Source organism: Chelonoidis abingdonii, chromosome 5 (assembly GCF_003597395.2).
Source record: "Chelonoidis abingdonii isolate Lonesome George chromosome 5, CheloAbing_2.0, whole genome shotgun sequence".
NCBI lineage: Eukaryota > Metazoa > Chordata > Testudines > Testudinidae > Chelonoidis > Chelonoidis abingdonii.
The window spans coordinates 120,078,621-120,094,775 of NC_133773.1; the positions used below are offsets into that span (position 1 = coordinate 120,078,621).

General features: G+C 42.5%; 1 protein-coding gene across 1 annotated transcript in view; it reads left to right on the forward strand.

Moving 5' to 3' along the window:
• The window catches only part of STK32B (serine/threonine kinase 32B), a 283,372-nt gene extending 277,881 nt beyond the window's left edge, over positions 1-5,491 (forward strand). Inside the window, exon 12 of the mRNA XM_032792001.1 lies at positions 4,264-5,491. Within this exon, the coding sequence (XP_032647892.1) occupies positions 4,264-4,402 (139 nt within the window). The 3' untranslated portion in view covers positions 4,403-5,491. The remainder of the gene's footprint in view (positions 1-4,263) is intronic.
• Positions 5,492-16,155: the final 10,664 nt, after the last annotated feature.

The window sequence follows — 16,155 nt, forward strand, 5'->3', positions numbered from 1 at the left end:
CATCTGACCAGTGCAGCTCCAGCACCACTGTGTCCCATGCTGGAGCATCGGTTCAGTACCGACTCAAAGGGAAGAGTGCCACCTTTCCCTCTGGAAACAAGACAAACAACTGTGCACCAGAGGGGGGGCAAGCTAGGGCAGAGGTGCTCTTTGTACCACCCTCAGCATGGGGCCCCTCCTTTGATCTCCTCTTAACATCCCCCCACCGCTGACCCCCTGGCATGCTTTGTGCCATTTGAATGCTTGTAGATGAATTCGGCCTTTTTGCTGAGACCTGATGTTTTTTTTGCTTTGCATTTTTCTTGAGAGGCTTTTTTCCTTTGACGTTGGTTTTAGAAACCCAGCTTCTCAGCTGGGTTCTCCTGTTTCAGTGTTGATGGGCCAGCTATGTATGTCAGACTCATGGCTGTAGGGAGGAGGATGTTCTGGAGTCTGTTGGCCCCTGGAATACTATCTCAGAACTCCCTATGGCCAAATTGGATAGGACAATATTCATTCTCTGGTCTCCCCTTAACCTATTCTCTGCTTGTCCTTACCCAATGCAGTTTTACACACACACACAGTATCCTCCATTCTGCACCCTATACCTCCCCTATCATAAGCATCTCTCCCAAATCTGGACCTTAGCGTCCAGAAATCTGGGTGCCTGCATGAACCCCTCTAAGCTTAATTACCAGCTTAGATCTGATAGGCTGCCACCAACCAGGAATTCCAGTGCCTGGTACACTTGGATCCCCCAAAACTCCCTGTGGGACCCCAAGACTCAGATGTCCTGAGTCTCCTAACAAAGGGAAATAGACTATTCCCCTCACCTCTCTCTCCCACCTAGAATTTCCTCTCTGGGCTAACCTGAGAGTCACTGATGCAACCTCTTTACATCACAATACCAAGAAGCATGTCTCCTCTCTTCCACAAAGAGACAAACCCCAAATACAAGGGAACAGAAAAGATTCTATCTCTCTTCCCCCTTAGCTTCTCCCTCCCACCAATTCCCTGGTGTTGCAAGGATTCACCCTCCGTAGATCTAACACAAAGAGAATTTCCCTCCCCTTCGTTCCTTAGCCTACCCAGAGGAAAAAAAACTCAAACAAGTCTTAAAAAGAAAATTTTATATAAAAAGAAAGAAAAAGACATAAAAATATGATCTCTGCATCAAGTTGACAATACACAGGGCTATTGCTGAAAAGAAAAATATGAATAAACAGCCTTATTCAAAAAGAGATACAATTTAAACATTCCAGCAACCTTACAGACATGTAATACAAAAAAAACAAAACAGCCTATTGTTTTTTCTACCTTTGTACTTACAACTTGAAACTGAAGATTAGAGCTTACAGATAGAAAAAGATCCCCTCTCATAGCTGAGTGCCAGACAAAGACAAAGACCCAAACATTCCCTCCCCTGAGCTTTGAAAAATCCGGTTCCTGTTGGTCCTCTGGTCAGGTGTGGTTCCCTTTGTTAATCCTTTACAGTAAAAGAAACATTAACCCTTACTATCTGTTTATGACACCCCACCCAGACATTTTTTCCATCAATTTTGTTTTGCTTTCAGCAACATCAACTGCTGCTGTGGCTCCCACAAATTGATCAGTTCAGCTCTGTCTTGACTCCCTCCTGTGCCATTCACCATCTGTTCTGTGCTCCCTTTTCCCAGTCAGTTCATATCTGCAGCTGTGATTAATCTTGTCAAAGTTTCTTTCCCCACTTTGAACTTTAGAGTACAAAAGTGGGGACCTGCATGAACACTTTAGCTAATTACTAGCTTAGATTTGGTAACGCTGCCACCAGCCAGAATTTAGTGTCTGGCACACTTTCTGTTCCCCAAAACCTTCCCTGGGAAACAGATCCAAACCCCTTGGATCTTAAAACAGGAGAAATTAACCATTTCCCCTCCTGGGTTGCCTTCAGAGGCTTCACACAGATCCAACCTTGGATCTTAAAACAAGGAGGAATTAACCATCCACCTTCCTTTCCCCCCACCATCCCTGGTGAGTTCAGACCCAATCCCCTTGGATCTTAAAAACAGAAATCAATCAGGTCTTAAAAGAAGCTTTAATTAAAGAAAGAAAAATAAAAAATTATCTCTATAAAATCAGGATGGAAAATGCTTTACAGGGTACTCAGATTTATATAGACCAGAGGACCCCCCACCAGCCTTAGATTCAAAGTTACAGCAAACAGAGGTAAAATCCTTCGCAAAAAAGAAACATTCACAGTTGAGAAACAATCATAAGACTACATGCCTTGCCTGGCTAATTACTTACAATTTTGATCACTGCATGAAAGACTGATTCAGAAAGATTTGGAGAGCCTAGATGTACGTCTAGTCCCTCTTAGTCCCAAGAGCGAACAACGAACAAAACAAAAAACACAAACAAAGACTTCCCTCCACCAAGATTTGAAAGTATCTTGTCCCCCTATTGGTCCTCTGGTCAGATGTCAGCCAGGTTTACTGAGCTTCTTAACCTTTTACAGGTAAAAGAGACATTAACCATTAATCATCTGTTTATGACAAATCTCTTCTAGAATTGCTGCATCCTAAATCTTTTCTTTCCCTTCCTCACTGGTTCTATCTATATTTTTCATTTCTGTGCTTCTGGACTCAAAATTCCGGATAACTGGCCTGGGAATCAGGAAATGGGAGAAGGAGGGGAGCAGTAGGGTGCATTGGGACTTGTTGGCTAGGCCTGTAGGGTGGGAGAAAACAGAGCAACCTTTTCCTCATTCATGCTCTCCACCTTCCAACCAAGAGACATGTGACATCAGCCATCAAAAGGCGTGGAATACCTATATTTCATTGTGTTGTCAGCATAATTTGCCAATTATAATGGTTTTTAACTATAAAAGTCTGTTTTTAAAGGATTTTCTTTTCATTCTGAGTGAAATCATTTGCCAAAGAAAGAAAACCTGGAAAAATAAAATGTCACATGAAACCGAGAAGTCCTCCACACACTGTGCTGCAGCATCCACTAGGTGGCACAATTGTGCTGCATTCTTAGGACCATCATGCAAATTGCACCCTGTGGCAGTGGGTTGTAGAATGGGCTGAGACTGAATGTAGAATGGCCCTTTAGCTAGGCCCAGAATGATCCTAATGGGCAACTGCCAGCAGCTCACTCAGTGCTTGCTCCCAGCAAACCTCTCCTGTTTCCCCCCAGTGATTTACCAGAGTGTGGAACAATTATGTATGGCTAGCGCTGTTGGCTCAACAACAAGTAGGTGCAATAGTTGCGAACAAAAAGTGTATTTAAGTCTTAGAAAGCTGCCACTTGCCTTAGTCGACCACATCAGCTTTACAGTTAGCGTTGGTCAGTTTTTAAAGCACTGCGAAACGCTGGGGTAATGCCAACTACAATTGCCAACTACAAAAACAGTTTCTCCTCCTCTGGTTTTCACACCTCAACTGCTAGAACAGGGCCTCATCCTCCCTGATTGAACTAACTTCGTTATCTCTAGCTTGCTACTTGCTTGCATATATATACCTGCTCCTGGAAATTTCCACTGCATGCATCCGACGAAGTGGGTATTCACGCACAAAAGCTCATGCCCCAAAACGTCTGTTAGTCTATAAGGTGCCACAGGATTCTTTGCTGCTTTTACAGATCCAGACTAACACGGCTACCCCTCTGATGCTGGGTAATGGTAACGCATCATTTCTATAGTCAGAGCATTGCACAGATAGCCAGGGGTGCATGAAGAGTGACGTGTTTAAGTATGATCATTGCCCCATTTACACATGGAGAAGAGGGCAAAGCACTGCAGTGACTTACCCACAGCTCCTCAGTGAGTCAGACCTGCCAATTCCCAACTCTGTGAAAACTCCTTCACACCACAGAGAAGTACTGTTTGGCCAAGGTAAAAAAGGCAGGTGATTATATACCACCAAAGTAATTCCCTCAGTAATTATGCTCAAGTAAATTTGTTAGTCTGTAAGGTGCCGCAAGTACTCCTGTTCTTTTTGAGTAATTCCCTAGCCATCTTGGTCAGCATAGGGGAGTGGGCGGAATCATGGCTCCTCCTCCCCTTGCACACTCCTTTTTCCTCCCTTCCCTTCTCACTCACTCAAAGTAGAGGAGATTTTGGGCAAGTAGTGGGCAAGCTAAGGAAGTCAATGAGATCAAACAGATATAACTGGAGGGCAAAACTGGACCCCACGTGCAGTGGGAATATGTACATATCCCTAAGCCAATGGGCACAGTACTTTTATTCTTATATGATTATTTGTCCATAGTTAATATATGTATCATTTTAATCTCTGGTAGACTGAGAAGACAGCAGGAACAGAGTGGTCAGACGTCTAGTTTGGACAGGAGAGCATCCCTTCAAACACATGGAAAACTTCAGGATGGACGCAACAACAACCTACTGGGACATGGGTGCACAAAAGGCTGCAGCAGCTAGTTGGACGTGCATCTTGTTGCACAGTTTAACACCGAAAGGGTCCGTGAAAGCTCATCTCTGTGCACAGCTTGATATTTCACCTCCCCCACCCCGGAAAACTGACTCCTACAAAAAAGTGCAATCCCATTGCTGAGTATAAAGATACAAAGAACACAGATTGGGAGCTCCATTTACACAGCTGACACTGTTTCTCTTTAGACTGTGCTACCAGAAAAATGACCATCAGCAACAAAATATAAGGGGTTTCTATGTTGACCCTCCTTTTGTAACATCTTCAAAATCCGGGAGCAAAACTTGAAAGAATTCATTTGGACATAGTCTCCAAGGTTGGCAAGTTTCTGGTTACTTGTAAGATACAGTGCTGTCTTGGCCACCTTTGTCCTTAAAATCTTACATTATCAAATGCTAAAGGAAATACTCTGCCATCTCTGTTAATTAAAACAATCTACTTAAATTGGAATGTGGAATTTTGGGGGACTGCTAAACACAGGCCAAACATTTGCCATTAAGGTCATAATGTATGTATACAGTGTAAATATATTAATGTAGTGTGAAATAGACCAAATATCTAATACTTTCATTTTACTGTCTGAAATGAGTTGAAAGAGTCGTAGCATTAATGTTCGTTAACTTTATTCATTCTGCTTGATAGTAGAAGATCTGATCCTGGTCTCATTAAAGTCAATGAGAGGTTTGTTGTTGATTTTAGTGGCAGCAGAATCAGAAACATGGATAGTGTATTATTATGAAAGTGGAAGATCATAGGCTGCGCAATTGAGAACTCAAAATCTGAGAACTAAAATTGTTGGAAATTTGCTCATGTCCCTAACATTTAGAGAGAAAGATGTTGTTATAAACTGTGAAAAAGTAATGTGTCTGTTTCCAGTGATCTGTTCTGGTTAAGAATTGTCTTGGATAGGGAAAAATACATCCACTTACTTAGGAGTAACACTCATATAAAACACTTTTTAAGAAAAAATTATGGGCACCTCCATATATTTATAGTATTTTCATAATTTGATACATCCACATTTTGTTAATAAATGCATAATTATTCTGCTGTGTTGTTTTAATATTTTTTAAGATCAACATCTGTAAGCAAATCTTCATTTTCAACTTTAAAAAAAAATAAATTAGACTTTTTGGAAGTGATAATATGCATATTTTATTTAACGTATTCTATTTTTATTGTATTGATTATAGCGTAAATTTTTTACACAAATCCTATTTGTTTTTTTATAATTGCGTCTATTTTTAGATTTGGTTGCACATTATATATAATTTTTGGCATAAAACATTCATAATTTAGATCCTTGCAGCTTACAAGTCTAGTGTAGTGAAATAGACTGATTTTAGATCTGTCAACTGAAAATGATGTTGTTAATTACTTAGCTGTGGCATAGCCTGGAATAAACACAGGATCAAGACAAGGAGCAGAGTTTTTCTGGGCCTGTAGAGGGCAACTTTCATTGTCCAAAATAAACCTTTTTGTTTATACTTTTTTAGAATGACTTTGTTCTTGCTTAAAGTTTGTTTCCCTTGGGAAAAAGCACAGCTAGTACAATTTCATGTGATTTCTAGCGACTTCCATATTCCTACTGTAATTTAAATGAACATACTGGAAATGGTCCTGAAAGTACCTGTATGAATAACTTTACTTCTTTGAGTAGTGAGAGACATAAGTAAGTAAAGGTTTGCATTTCTATTACCATTGCTCATGTTTGGTCTGGTGCAGCATTGGCAACATAAGGGATTCTGTGTCCATGGAATAAAATTTAAGGAAAGTAATGATCCACTGCAGAATTTCTTTATAGCAAAATTTCTTCAATAACCAATCATATTATAAACTGAGGATTTCTCCTGAAGGTGGAATTTAGTTAGCAGCAGGAGCATATGGTCTGGTCTTGCAGGGTGCTAAGACCTCAATTCCCATTATAGTCAGCTGGAGGCAAGGGAGCCCCCTCATAGTCTGTTGCCATGTGTTCAGTGTCCTGACACCTCAGGGTTGCCAGCTGTCCAGTTTTCGAGTGGAACACCTGGTCAAAAAGGGACTCCAGCTGCTCCAGTCAGCACCGCCTACTGGGCTGTTAAAAGTCTGGTCAGCAGTGCTGCAAGCCTTAGGCAGGCTAGTCCCTATCTGTTCTGGCACCACACTGCACCCCTGAAGTCGCCAGCAGATTGGGCTCCACAGGGCTCCACGCTCCTATTGGCTGGGAACTGTGGCCAATGGGAGCTGGGTGGTGGTACCTGTGGATGAGAGCAGTGTGAGGAGCCTCCTGGCCCCCCAGCCTAGGAACCAGACCTGTTGGCAGCTTCCAGAGCGCAGCGCAGTGCCAGGACAGGGCAGGGAGCCTGCCTTAGTCCCACTGTGCTGCTGACTGGGAACCGCCCGAAGTAACCTCAACCCCCTGCCCCAGCCCTGAGCCCCCACCCAACCCTGATCCCTCTCCTGCATCCCAAAGCCCATACCCCCTCCCACACTCCAATGCCCTGCCTCAATCTGCAGCCCCCTCTCACATTCCGAATCCCTCAGCCCCACCCCCTAACCTGGAGTCCCAGCCTGCACCCCCAGTTAGAGCCCCCCCCTCCTTCCTTCCCACACACCACCCCCTACCCCAGCCCAGTGAAAGTGAGTGGGGGGGAGCGAGCCACCAAGGGAGGGGGAATGTAGTGGGGGGGACTTCCTGGCAGGGGCGGGGCTAGGGTGTTCAGTGTTATGCAATTAGAAAGTTGGCACCACTACTCACAGAAGGTACTCAGCCCCCTCATGGACTGGTTCTCCAGTGTGCAGTTCTGCTCTAAAAAGCAACTCTTAAAACTGGCATTTGGGGTTCCATGCTTAGTGCCGCTTCATTTCTGAGGCAAATGTGTTCACTTCGCATGAAAGGTCGTGGAGCTAGTATTCACCCTTCCCTGGATCTGAGTGTCAGCCCCTTCTGCGCCACCCTCCCCCATTCATTGGACTTTGAATGTCTAGCTAGGTTCTTACCATCCTGCACATCAGCATCAGCATCATCAAAGCTTCTGCAAATCAAATTATGCCTTCAATTACTCCTGTGGAACCCCGGTGAGTTCCAGCAATGACATTAATGACACCTGTGCAAAATCATGACCCTCCCATGTTTGTGCAGGTGTAGCTGATTGGCCTGTAACAGGAATGTCTGATGATGATGCACAAGAAAGTAAGGAACCCAGCTGCCTCTTTTGTAGTAGTATTGACATCACAGGGTTGATAAGAGCAGTAACAAACTCATTTCCATCAGTATAGATAAGACCTACCCCCAGGCAAAGCTGAGGAGGCATTTGGTATAGTCACTTTGGAAATCACATACACACTTTGGACCCAATCCAACTCCGCTTGAAGTCAATCAGCTGGTTTTAATAGGAGCAGGCTTAGGCCATTTAATTGATTTCCACCTTACATACTAGAAGGTTAAAAAGAAAAGAAAGAATTAATTTAACTTGTAAAAATGCTTTATGGCTCCTTGAAGTCAATACACCTTTGTTTAGCAGCAGAAATGGGACCAGGAAAAGAGGCCAGGGGCAAGCTGCAGCCAAGTCATGGATTCATAGATTCATAGAGTCTAGGACTGGAAGGGACCGCGAGAGGTCATTGAGTCAGTCCCCTGCCTTCATGGCAGGACCAAATACTGTCTAGACCATCCCTGATAGACATTTATCTAACCTACTCTTAAATATCTCCAGAGATGGAGATTCCACAACCTCCCTAGGCAATTTTATTCCAGTGTTTAACTACCCTGACAGTTAGGAACTTTTTCGTAATGTCAACTAAATCTCCCTTGCTGCAGTTTAAGCCCATTGCTTCTTGTTCTATCATTAGAGGCTAAGGTGAACAAGTTTCTCCCTCCTCCTGATGACACCCTTTTAGATACCGGAACACGCTATCATGTCCCCTCTCAGTCTTCTCTTTTCCAAACTAAATAAACTCAATTCTTTCAGCCCTTCCTTCATAGGTCATGTTCTCATGACCTTTAATCATTCTTGTTGCTCTTCTCTGGACCCTCTTCAATTCTCCACATCTTTCTTGAAATGCGTGCCCAGAACTGGACACATACTCCAGTTGAGGCCTAACCAGCGCAGAGTAGAGCGGAAGAATGACTTCTCGTGTTTTGTTTACAACACACCTGTTAATGATCCCAGAATCACGTTTGCTTTTTTTGCAACAGTATCACACTGTGACTCATATTTAGCTTGTGGTCCACTATGACCCCCTAGATCTCTTTCTGCCATACTCCTTCCTAGACAGTCTCTTCCCATTCTGTATGTGTGAAACTGAGTGTTCTCTTCTAAGTGGAGCATTTGCATTTGTCTTTATGAACTTCAGCCGGTTTACCTCAGACCTTTCTCCATTTGTCCAGATCATTTTGATTTTGACCCTGTCCTCCAAGCAGTTGCAATCCCTCCCAGTTTGGTATCGTCCGCAACTTAATAAGCGTACTTTCTATGCCAACATCTAAGTTGTTGATGAGATATTGACAGAGCCGTCCCAAACAGACCCCTGCGGAACTCACTTGTATACTTTTCCAGCCGGATTGGGACCCATTAATAACTACTCTGAGTACGGTTATCCAGCCAGTTTGCACCCACGTTATAATGCCCCATCTAAATTGTATTTGCCTAGTTTATTGATAGGATATCATGCGAGCCCTATCAATGCCTACTAAAGTCTAGGATACCACAATCCACTGCTTCTCCCTTATCCCAAGGCTATTATCCTTCAAAGAAAGCTATCAGATTGGTTTGACACGATTTGTTCTTTACAAATCCATGCTGGCATTCCCTATCACTTACCACCTTGGATGATTATTCCAAACACCAAGGATAATACTGGGAGGTCAAAATAAAAGAAATAAAACTGAAAGGTATCAGAGGGGTAGCCGTGTTAGTCTGGATGTGTAAAGCAGCAGAGAATCCTGTGGCACCTTATAGACTAACAGACGTTTTGGAGCGTGAGCTTTCGTGGGTGAATACCCACTTCGTCAGACGCAGTAGTGGAAATTTCCAGGGGCAGGTATATATATGCTAGCAAGCAAGCTAGAGATACGAGGTAGTTCAGTCAGGGAGGGTGAGGCCCTGTTCTAGCGTAGAGGTGTGAAAACAAGGGAGGAGGAAACTGGTTCTGTAATTGGCAAGCCATTCACAGTCTTTGTTGAGTCCAGAGCTGATAGTGTCAAATTGCAAATGAACTGAAGCTCAGCAGTTTCTCTTTGAAGTCTGGTCCTGAAGTTTTTTGCTGCAGGGATAGCACCTTTAAGGTCTGCTATAGTGTGGCCAGGGAGGTTGAAGTGCTCTCCTACAGGTTTTGTATATTGCCATTCCTGATATCTGATTTGTGTCCATTTATCCTTTTCCGTAGTGACTGTCCATTTGGCCGATGTACATAGCAGAGGGGCATTGCTGGCATATGATGGCGTATATTACATTGGTGGACGTGCAGGTGAATGAACCAGTGATGGTATGGCTGATCTGGTTAGGTCCTATGATGATGTCGCTGGTGTAGCTATGTGGGCAGAGTTGGCATCGAGGTTTGTTGCATGGATTGGTTCCTGAGCTAGAGTTACAAAACTGAAAGGGGCTCCTCGGGGCTCATTCATCCTTTTAAAACTTTACCATCTCGCATGATCTCAGATCACTGGGCTTGTCTTGGTTACTCAAGTCAGAGCAATACTTTATTTCAAGGGCAAAATATTTGGGTCACAATTTTGTTCGGAGCAGATGGGGGGGGGGTGGAATCTAAACAGTTTGCTGTTAGCAGAGGAGGGAATTATTTTTTTATTACCACACTTTACTGCAGTGGCACTTGATTTTGTAAAATTACAGAACTGATGATGCACAGTCCCACAATCTCTCCGGTAAAATATGCTGATACTGCCTTCTGTTCAGTTTTCCCTTTCTATGCTGTATATTAAATAGTGGCACATTACCTTAAATGTTTAATTACTAACTGTCTTAAACTTTAAATGGTTCTTGTCATCTGCAATCATGACAAAAATGGACTATATCCAGGGTTTTAGTAATGGATTCTAGCACACTATGGGTAAGTACCTCAAAAAATTGTATAATCCAGAGTATATCATAGGCAGCAATCCATCTAGCCAATTAATGTAGCTTTTTCCTGGTTGCAGAATGTGTACAATCACAATCGTTAATGTCCTTGTTATTCAAATTTATTTATATATTTTTGGACTCTGACTTAATAGCCAATAGCAGCCTGTGACTCTTTGAGCTGCATCAGCGCATTATTAGTGGCTAGATAAGGCACACGGCATTGATGCCATGACCTGATTGCATAAGCGCACAAGTACTTCTAGTGTGAAAGTTTGTGCATCCCAATGTAAATTTGGTGTCAAATGTTTGCACAGCCAATTTAAGAGCATTTGTGCCAGGAAATCTCAATTGTGTGGCTGCACGTAGAACGCAAACAACAGAGCATGGACAACGTGAATTCAGAGTCAGTCAGCAACCCTAGCTCCACTCCTAGTCAGGGGAGCTACGGCGCAGAAGGTGTCCTCTTCATTCACCTGCATAGGCTACTTCTATAGTAGATAGCAGCTTCTGCAGGCTGTTACTCCCCGTACCATGCAGGGAGGAGGGGAGTGGGCATGAATTGGATTACGCAGAGCCTTGGCTCCAGTCCCCCAACATGCTAGCCAGCACATCTGAGCCTGCACAGCAGAGCAAGTCATCTGCACAACAGTCCTACAATTCTATGCTATAGGAATGAAACAGATGACTGTCTCTACAGAGCAATCACAATCTGGTACCAGGTGTGATCCTGAGGCAGCACAACTATATGCAGCTCCTTGCTCAGGACTTGTAGCAAAGCCAAGATTTAGCTCTTAAAATCTGACTAAATATTCTTGCAAATCTTTTTGCGGAATGTACTCTTCATATGAGCCTCTGTGAGAGACTGACCTGATTTTTAAATAAGTACTTTGCAATTAGTTGTCTTCTGGCGTGCATAGTGTTAGCTAAATAATAACTATACTCTTATGCAAATTGTGATTAATCAACTTTGCTTCCATAGCAGTCGTGTTCCTTCTATTTTACTGATTGGATCAACTTTTTTTTTTTTGGCCAGCAGGAAAAAAATGTTTTGATATTTTTAGCAATCATTTAGTAATGCAAATTAGGTTGTTATAATCATGTTTATGAGAAAACACACTCTACAATCAGGGCTTTAATAGCGCCTGATATTAGTTATGCTCTGTATGGTAATGAACTTGGCTCAGTTCATTTTTTTTTATTTTTAATTTGCAAGGAAGAATATGTCTAATCAATTACTGCATTTTTACAAAATACCCAAGTAGTCATCACAAGTCCGTTCAAAGAGTCAAATGTAATATTCTAAAAACAGAAAGTTTCTGTTGTTCAGAGATTTTATTTAAAAAAATTATTTAAATAATTTTTATTTTATTTAAAAAAATGTAAAGCTCCCAGGACATCCATGGTGTTCAACATCCCTTTGAAGAAAACAGGTCTAATGACAGAGCCACTCCACAAGCCCAGCCCTGGAAACACATGCATATGACTAAATGAACTCAGATAAGCAGTCCCATTGACTATACCGCGTGAAACAGAATTACTCACATGAATATATTTATTCACAGGCATCAGTGTTTCCAGGTTTAGGCCCAGTCTGGTGCTTGAGGTCTGGAAAAATGTGCATGTGTTTTGGGCTTGGGCAGGGATTTCACTTGAAAATTTTTATTTTAGACAATTTTGTGCTCTTGAAATTTTGCTGCGGCATTTATTTTTTTTTAATGAAGCTCCCGCATGGAAGAATCCTGTAGAGTTTTATTAACAATTTTGTGTTTGAATTAGGGCCCTGACCATACTGTCCTCTGCCTGGGCTGCAGAGGAAGCACATGACACCCTATTAAACACTGTTTGGAGGGACACATTGGTCAGGTTCCTCTCCCCTCCAAACATACCTGCTCACTCCCCGACCATTCCACTGTGCCCACCTGGGTGGCACTGCCCCACTTTTTTGGCAAAATTGGGCATTTGTCCAATTTGAATGTGTCAGCTGATTAGGGGGCTGTGGGAAGGGCCAAGGGCTAAGTTGGCAAGAGCAAACAGAACAAATGCCCAGTTTTGCCGAAAAAGGTGGGACGTCAGGGACAGTGTGTATGACGGGTTAGATCACAGAAATCTCCTTGGGGACTGCCACCTGATGTGCCGAGACTGCCTCCAAGCCCGTTTTCCCTGGTGCTTGGGACTTCAGTGCCCTGCCTGGTTTGAGCCAGACACGCTTGCCTGCTACAAACATAGACCTACGTCTGAACAACGTCCCCAAAAAGCTGCAGGCTTAACTGAAAACTGCTTAAGAAGTGTTCCTGTCTCCAACACCCAGATGTCCAGTCGCCAATGGGGTCCAAACCCCAAACAAATCCATTTTTACCCTGTATAAAGCTTATACAGGGTAAAAGCATAAATTGTTCACCCTCTATAACACTGATAGAGAAATATGCACAGTTGTTTGCATCCCCACACACACACACACTGCTGTAACAAGGGCGAGGCGAGTGAGGGCACGTGACTCGGGTGCTCAAAGCAGAGGGGCACAGCTCTGCTGTGATCAATGGTGCTTCGGCGGCAGCTTTACCACCGCTTCTTCGGTGGCAATTCAGCAGTGTTGCCCTCTCCAAGAGGGATTCAGGGACGCGCTGCCAAATTGCCGCCAAAGAGCCTGGAGCCGGCCCTTGCCTAGGGCGCAAAAATTCCTTGTTACGGCTCTGCCCCACCTCCTCCCAGGTATTAATACATACTCTGGGTTAATTAATAAGTACAAAGTGATTTTATTAAATACCAAAAAGTATGATTTAAGTGGCTTCAAGTAGTAACAGACAGAACAAAGTGAATTACCAAGAAAAATAAAATAAAACAGGCAAGTCTAAGCCTAGTACAGTAAGAAAATTGAGTACAGCTAAAATCTCACCCTCAGATGTTTCAGTAAGCGTCTATCACAGACTGGACGCCTTCCTAGTTTGGGTACAATCCTTCCCCCTGGTACAGCCCTTGTTCCAGCTCAGGTGGTAGCTAGGGGATTTCTCATGATTTCAACCCCCTTTGTTCTGTTTCCCCTCCCCCCCCCATACAGCTTTGGTACAAGCTGGTAATCTTTTCTCTCTCTCTCTGGGTCCCCATCCCTCCTACTAAATGGAAAAGCACCAGGTTTAAAATGGATTTCACTACCAAGTGACATGGTCACATGTCCTATTAGACGCTCCCCCTCCTCCCCCCCAACACACACACACACCCAAGCCTTCATTCCTCCCAGCCTGACTCACAGAAAGGCCTGCAAGCAAACACAGTCATCCACAGTCAATTGTCCTGGTTGATGGGAGTCATCAAGATTCAAAAACCACCATTAATGGCCCACATGTTTCCTAATTACCATAGGACCTCAGAGTTATACTTCATATTTCTAGTTTTAGATACAAAAAAGATACATCCATACAACTAGGATGACCACACACAGTAGATTATAAGCTTTGTACTGATACCTTACATGAGACTTTTTTGCATGAAGCATATTCCAGTTACATTATATTCATACTCATTAGCATAGTGGCATAAAATCATATAGGGTGCAACATCACACAGTGCTTAAAAAACGGAAATGTGCTGGCCAAAATGGGACATATGGCACCCTATAATTAGGCAAAGGATAGCTAATAAGATAGACAATATCATAGCGCCTCCATATAAACCCATGATACGCCCATCTTGACTACTGTGTGCAGATCTAGTTGTCCCAGCTCAAAAGAGATATTAGCAATGGCAAACCTAAAGACCAAGGGCAACAAAAAATGATGAGGGGTATGGAACTGCTGCCATATGAGGAGAGATTAATAAGACTTGGAAAAGAGTTGCCTAAGGGGGAAATAATAGAGGTCTATAAATTGTGACTGGTGTGGAGAAACTAAATAAGGAAGTTTTATTTATTCATAACACAAGAACGTGGGGTCACCAAATGACATTAATAGGCAGCAGATTTAAAACAAACACAAAGACGTACTTCTTCACAAAGCACAGTCAACCTGTGGAACTCCTTGCCAGAGGATGTTGTGAAGGTCAAGACTATAACAAGGTTCAAAAAAAGAACTAGCTATATTCATGGAGGATAGTCCATCAATGGCTATTAACCCAGCTGGTCAGGGATGCAAAACCATGCTCTGAGTGTGCCTACTCTCTGTTTGCCAGAAGCTGGGAATGGGCGACAGAGGATGGATGACTTGAAGATTACCTGATCTGTTCACTCCCTCTGAAGCACCTGGCATTGGCCACTGTCAGAAAACAGGATACTGGGCTAGCTGGACCACTGCGGCCATTCATATGTTCTATATACATACCAAATCTGGAGTATCACCTTGCAGCCTGATAATAAACAGCTTGCATTGTTGTCTGATTTTCATTCTGCCATTGGCTTACAGCTTAGCATCTTTATAGACAACCTGTTTACAGGTTTGTCTTCATTATTTCTTATATTTCACAGACAACCCTCTTATTTTGATTCATACATTTTCAGTGTCTGTTATTTAGCTAGCTTTTTGGTAAGTATATTAAATTCTGCTAACTTAAGTGTTTGTTATGTGCTGTTAGTGCACTGCTAAAAATAATATTCCTTGTTTAACAATTCTTGTTGAGATTGTCAGATCTCTCCTGGTAATTTTTAGCAAGCTATTTTACCTCTTCTTAACATGAGTCTAAAGAATTATGTGCGTCTGGTTCATAGGCAAGCTATAGGGCTTCATGAAAATCTGGTTCCTAGGTCAACAGGAGGAAGGTACAAGACACTCTGTAATTGTACATTCTTGGAATAACCTGTCCGAAACGAAGTTTCTTCCTGTCTTGGTTGAAGTAAGGAAAAAGAAAGATTCAGAAGGGATCTACGTTATGGGACCTAACATAAAACTGTTGCTATTCTCATTATCCGTGTACATTTCTAATCCTTTTTTAAAAACCCACAAAGCTTTGGCCATAATGGCATCTTGTTACATTGAATTCCACAGGTCAAATTATGAGAGGTGTAAAAAAATGTACTTTTTTTTTTATCAGCTTGACTCTTTTTGCCTTTCCATCACTAGGGTGGCTTATTATAATTGTATTTTGAGAAAGGATAAATGGGAGCACTCAGTTCTGTACCCTTCATTACTTTGTAGCAGGTCCTATCTTATTCATTTCCTCTCTTAAGAGGACACACCCTAAACTTCCCTTCTTTCCTCATATGTCTCTCCATACATCTAATAAATGTTGTTACTATCTTTGGAACCATTCCACCTGGGCTATATCTTTATGATGGCCTGATCAGAACTGAAATAGCTAGAAGCAAGGATGTAGTGTTATTCTTAATATTATTTTTGTTTCTTGGCCACTACTGCGCATTGAGCAGATGCTGTCATTGAACTTTGCACAGTGAAGCCCTGATCTTTTTTATTGACTGTTTTCTGTTAATTTAGAGACCAGCAATGTGTATGAGTTATTCAGATTGTGCCTTCCAACACACTTTACCTTGAATTTCATCTACCATCTGGTGTGAGTCATTTAGCTTTGTTAGAAAAATAAACAAACAGACTTAGTCCATACCACCGACCAATCAGTCTTCTTGACGATCACTACTGCGCATTGAGCAGATGCTGTCATTGAACTTTGCACAGTGAAGCCCTGATCTTTTTTATTGACTGTTTTCTGTTAATTTAGAGACCAGCAATGTGTATGAGTTATTC